Here is a 6,144-nt window from a genome sequence, read left to right on the forward strand (position 1 = left end):
TGGCCACAGAAGTCTGAATGGAGAGTGGATGTGAGTTGGATGGTTTATAGGCCTTGACTATTGCACCAGAGATAGGCTTGTCCACTCCTACCACCACCATTACCGATCCCTACCACTCCCCACCCCTTCACCAATTATACTTTACAAAAAACATGACACCATTTTGGAGTAAAATGGGCAACACGGCCTTTTATTAACAACTCACATTTTAAATATATCAGCCGTTCCTTATAACAGAAACCAAAGAATTGTTGTTGGTCTTCGAAGGCACCCCCAAACGATCCGAAATGCACCTGCGGACTACCCTATACACTAGGCCTCCAGCCGCAACCGACCAGCTCGGAGACAACCATATACACTAGGCCTCCAGCCGCAGCCGACCAGCTCGGAGACAACCATATACACTAGGCCTCCAGCCGCAGCCGACCAGCTCGGAGACAACCATATACACTAGGCCTCCAGCCGCAGCCGACCAGCTCGGAGACAACCATATACACTAGGCCTCCAGCCGCAACCGACCAGCTCGGAGACAACCATATACACTAGGCCTCCAGCCGCAACCGACCAGCTCGGAGACAACCATATACACTAGGCCTCCAGCCGCAGCCGACCAGCTCGGAGACAACCATATACACTAGGCCTCCAGCCGCAACCAACCAGCTCGGAGACAACCATATATACTAGGCCTCCAGCCGCAACCGACCAGCTCGGAGACAACCATATACACTAGGCCTCCAGCCGCAACCGACCAGCTCGGAGACAACCATATACACTAGGCCTCCAGCCGCAGCCGACCAGCTCGGAGACAACCCTATACACTAGGCCTCCAGCCGCAGCCGACCAGCTCGGAGACAACCCTATACACTAGGCCTCCAGCCGCAGCCGACCAGCTCGGAGACAACCCTATACACTAGGCCTCCAGCCGCAACCGACCAGCTCGGAGACAACCATATACACTAGGCCTCCAGCCGCAACCGACCAGCTCGGAGACAACCATATACACTAGGCCTCCAGCCGCAGCCGACCAGCTCGGAGACAACCATATACACTAGGCCTCCAGCCGCAACCGACCAGCTCGGAGACAACCATATACACTAGGCCTCCAGCCGCAACCGACCAGCTCGGAGACAACCATATACACTAGGCCTCCAGCCGCAACCGACCAGCTCGGAGACAACCCTATACACTAGGCCTCCAGCCGCAACCGACCAGCTCGGAGACAACCCTATACACTAGGCCTCCAGCCGCAACCGACCAGCTCGGAGACAACCATATACACTAGGCCTCCAGCCGCAACCGACCAGCTCGGAGACAACCATATACACTAGGCCTCCAGCCGCAGCCGACCAGCTCGGAGACAACCATATACACTAGGCCTCCAGCCGCAGCCGACCAGCTCGGAGACAACCATATACACTAGGCCTCCAGCCGCAACCGACCAGCTCGGAGACAACCATATACACTAGGCCTCCAGCCGCAACCGACCAGCTCGGAGACAACCATATACACTAGGCCTCCAGCCGCAACCGACCAGCTCGGAGACAACCATATACACTAGGCCTCCAGCCGCAGCCGACCAGCTCGGAGACAACCATATACACTAGGCCTCCAGCCGCAGCCGACCAGCTCGGAGACAACCATATACACTAGGCCTCCAGCCGCAACCGACCAGCTCGGAGACAACCATATACACTAGGCCTTCAGCCGCAACCGACCAGCTCGGAGACAACCATATACACTAGGCCTCCAGCCGCAACCGACCAGCTCGGAGACAACCATATACACTAGGCCTCCAGCCGCAACCGACCAGCTCGGAGACAACCATATACACTAGGCCTCCAGCCGCAGCCGACCAGCTCGGAGACAACCATATACACTAGGCCTCCAGCCGCAACCGACCAGCTCGGAGACAACCATATACACTAGGCCTCCAGCCGCAACCGACCAGCTCGGAGACAACCATACCATCTGCAGTGCAGCACCACCACCTTCCAGTTAAACCTCGGTTAACTGGGAATGTCCCCCGGGCCCCCATACCAACGATGGGTCCCACACCATTGTTTTACCTTCCAAGATGAGAACCGCCTCCAAAGACCAACAACCGCCCAGGAACCAACATAACCCCCTCTTTTTTTTTTTCTTCTTTCCCGGGGAGGGACCCGATACCCAACAAAACAGGGAGGGCGGGAGGGAAGCTCTGATCCTTCCTAACGTCCAGCTCCACTGACACCCCAACAGAACCCCCCACCCTAAGGTGCCGCAGACCCCACCTACACTCCACCTCTGCCAACCAGATAACCCCACAATCAAATCCCAACCCCCTGGAGCTAACTTTAACCCTTTCTGTTCCCCTTCACCACTCTGGCCTAGTCATGCATGCCCTTATCCACTACGGGCATTTCTATAAGGGGAGTCCCAACACACGTCTCCCTCTTTATATGAAGATTGTTATAATATATAAGCAGTAACAAAACAATCAATACATGACATCATCCAGTGACGTCATCACGTAGGCATGCAGTAAGTATGACTCGGGTCTTACCTTCAATGGTGGCTCTCTTGGGCAGAATAGTGATGGCGCCTTCGGCTACATCCTCCAGGTGGCTTATTGGGCCGAGCTTGGTCCCCCAGCTGTCCGATCCCACCCAGATGAAGTGCCCCACTTTGTCAGCTCTCTTCACTGCAGCCAAAACCTGTCTGGGGAGATGAAGAAGACATGTGACAGCCTCAACCATCGTACACAAAGCTGACAATTCTCTGCCTACCGACACATTCCGGGGAAATGTTCGATGGAACTACCTTCAGATACATTGTTCCTTCCATAACTCAACATACATGGATCTTTTTTTTTTTTTTGGGTAAGCCATTGTCCACACTTGTCAGACACAGATCAGCCCCTGCTGCAGCCTCTCACCTTGTGACTGGTTGCAAAGTTACAATGTACAGTCTGATCACTGGGGGAGGGGAGACTGAGGTAACGCCTGCTAGTCCTTCTACAAAGTTACAATGTACAGTCTGATCACTGGGGGAGGAGACTGAGGAAATGACTCCTCCTCCTTCTACAAAGTTACAATGTACAGTCTGATCACTGGGGGAGGATACTGAGGAAATGCCTGCTCCTCCTTCTACAAAGTTACAATGTATAGTCTGATCACTGGGGGAGGGGAGACTGAGGAAATGCCTCCTCTGGTCTGTACAATGGCGATCTTTTTGTCATTGAATTCGGTGTGATGTTTCTTAAAGTGACAGGCACCATTAATGTGTTTCTTGTTTTGTGGTCAGTTTGGCTCAGTGGTCAGTACTTCTGTTTGGGGTTCTGGGGTCACCTCCTAGCCGGGTCACTGTCTGCATTAGGCTTGTGTGGGGTTCCTCCTGCACTCCAATGAAAGGTGAATTGGCCCCAGTGTATGTAGTGGGATGAGGACCTTAGACTGTAAGCTCCTGAGGGCAGGGATGGAGGTGAAGGTCGATGATTGGATCGATATACACCATGGAAGCTTCCAGCATCGCTCTCTGCAGTGCAGGACTGGAAGAGCTCAGGTGCCGGGTTGAAGGAAAGGGCTCAGGTACCAGGTTGCTGGAAGAGGTCAGGTGCCGGGTTGCTGGAAGAGCTCAGGTGCCGGGTTGCTGAAAGTGGTCAGGTGCCGGGTTGATGGAAGAGCTCAGGTGCCAGGTTGATGGAAGAGCTCAGGTGCCGGGTTGATGGCAGGGCTCAGGTGCCGGGTTGATGGCAGGGCTCAGGTGCCGGGTTGCTGGAAGGGCTCAGGTGCCGGGTTGCTGGAAGGGCTCAGGTGCCGGGTTACTGGAAGAGGTCAGGTGCCGGGTTGCTGGAAGGGCTCAGGTGCCGGGTTGCTGGAAAGGCTCAGGTGCTTCATTGCTGGAAGGGCTCAGGTGCCGGGTTGATGGCAGGGCTCAGGTGCCGGGTTGCTGTAAGGGTTCAGGTGCCGGGTTACTGGAAGAGGTCAGGTGCTGCGTTGCTGGAAGGGCTCAGGTGCCGGGTTGCTGGAAGAGCTCAGGTGTTGCGTTGCTGGAAGGGCTCAGGTGCCGGGTTGCTGGAAGGGCTCAGGTGCCGGGTTGATGGAAGAGCTCAGGTGCCGGGTTGATGGAAGAGCTCAGGTGCTGGGTTGATGGCAGGGCTCAGGTGCTGCGTTGCTGGAAGGGCTCAGGTGCCGGGTTGCTGGAAGGGCTCAGGTGCTGGGTTGATGGAAGAGCTCAGGTGCCGGGTTGATGGAAGAGCTCAGGTGCCGGGTTGATGGCAGGGCTCAGGTGCTGTGTTGCTAGAAGGGCTCAGGTGCCGGGTTGATGGAAGAGCTCAGGTGCCGGGTTGATGGAAGAGCTCAGGTGCCGGGTTGCTGGAAGGGCTCAGGTGCCGGGTTGCTGGAAGGGCTCAGGTGCTGGGTTGATGGAAGAGCTCAGGTGCCGGGTTGATGGAAGAGCTCAGGTGCCGGGTTGATGGCAGGGCTCAGGTGCTGCGTTGCTAGAAGGGCTCAGGTGCCGGGTTGCTGGAAAGGCTCAGGTGCCGGGTTGCTGGAAGGGCTCAGGTGCCGGGTTGCTGGAAGGGCTCAGGTGCCGGGTTGCTGGAAGGGCTCAGGTGCCGGGTTGCTGGAAAGGCTCAGGTGCCGGGTTGCTGGAAGGGCTCAGGTGCCGGGTTGCTGGAAGGGCTCAGGTGCCGGGTTGCTGGAAGGGCTCAGGTGTTGTGTTGCTGGAAGGGCTCAGGTGCTGGGTTGCTGGAAGGGCTCAGGTGCCGGGTTGCTGGAAAGGCTCAGGTGCCGGGTTGCTGGAAGGGCTCAGGTGCCGGGTTGCTGGAAAGGCTCAGGTGCCGGGTTGCTGGAAGGGCTCAGGTGCCGGGTTGCTGGAAGGGCTCAGGTGCCGGGTTGCTGGAAGGGCTCAGGTGCCGGGTTGCTGGAAGGGCTCAGGTGCCGGGTTGCTGGAAGATCTCACAAAGTGACAATGGCTGATTTGTGACATTGCGGTATGAAGTCACCTCCTGGCACCACATGTCGTCCATACAAGTCTCTCTCTTTGTAATTGGCTGGAGACATTAGAAGGCGGCGGGTCAATACGCAGCGCTGAGGTTTAGCAGATGAAAGCTATTGAAGACCAAAGAGACTCGGAAGAGACAGATAACAAAATAGCTGCTAATTGCACCTGTCCGAGGATTACTAATGACCGCCGTCTCCAGATTCGGATCTGAGGGAAGGAAAGTTCTGCCGGGAAATCCAAAGAGGATTTCTTCACATTTCCATCATTGTAACGTTTTCCTGAGAGGAGCTTCTGGAGGGACTTTCATATATTTATTGTCTGTATTGCAGGCTGTATACACCATTGTAGGTCGTCTTCCTGCGGAAATATTAAGATGATGACCCGAGAAGTGAGTCTCAGGTTCCTGAATGATTGTGAAGATGTCCCATCTGTCCGGGAATTCATTCATCCAACTCTGGAAAGCTCTCAAATGATAAAACGTCAGAGGAAGGCAAACTTGCCACAAATTCCACAGAAGTCCTTCCTAGAAGAGTGGAGGCCAGCAGAGCTTTCATGGGAGACAAATCCAACCTTCCATAATTCCATAGTTCCATGGTTCGGGAATGGGATGTCCAACAAGCTCCTAATGGCAAGATGGCCAGGTGTCCACTAACCTTTGGTTCTACAGCAAAGCAGGGGTGGTCAAATTTGTCGCTTCAGCGGTGGTGAAACTACAAATCCCATAAGGCACTGCAGGACTCTGACAGCCATAAGCATGACTCCCGGAGGTAGGGGGATGATGGGGATTGTAGTTTCACCACAGCTGGAATGTCAATTTGCGCCCATTAGTGATATCTGCTACTGATGATGGGTGAGAAGACCTGACAATTTATCCCAAAGTTGGTTGGTCGGGTTGAGGTCGTGGAGCAGGGAAGAAGCCCCATCTATAAACAGAAAGTCTTTGAAATTTCAGCTGGTTGGAAAACAATGTTCACATGTTGATCTAAGACCTAAAGTATGGCCTACTTTGTTTTGGGGTATTGGGGCTTCTCCTTCTCCAAGGCTTTGGGAGTCATAGATCTGTTGGTCGTAGGGATGGTAGTCACTCTACTAATATGATATTGGTGGTCTGAATTGTCTGCTGTGCCTCCAACTATACCGTCCTAGTCTGGGAAGACTTTG

The 6,144-nt window shown here is 54.7% G+C and overlaps 1 protein-coding gene across 1 annotated transcript in view; it reads right to left on the reverse strand.

Moving 5' to 3' along the window:
- LOC149427443 (metabotropic glutamate receptor 7-like) overlaps positions 1–2,747 on the reverse strand; it is a gene marked incomplete at its 3' end in the record, with an annotated part of 30,237 nt that extends 27,490 nt beyond the window's left edge. Inside the window, exon 1 of the mRNA XM_089668032.1 lies at positions 2,543–2,747. Within this exon, the coding sequence (XP_089524158.1) occupies positions 2,543–2,735 (193 nt within the window). The remainder of the gene's footprint in view (positions 1–2,542) is intronic.
- Between the last annotated feature and the right edge of the window lie 3,397 nt (positions 2,748–6,144).

This window comes from Staurois parvus, unplaced genomic scaffold, assembly GCF_062004578.1.
Source record: "Staurois parvus isolate SC_StPar_1 unplaced genomic scaffold, SC_StPar_1.0 ptg003757l, whole genome shotgun sequence".
Taxonomy (NCBI): Eukaryota; Metazoa; Chordata; class Amphibia; order Anura; family Ranidae; genus Staurois; species Staurois parvus.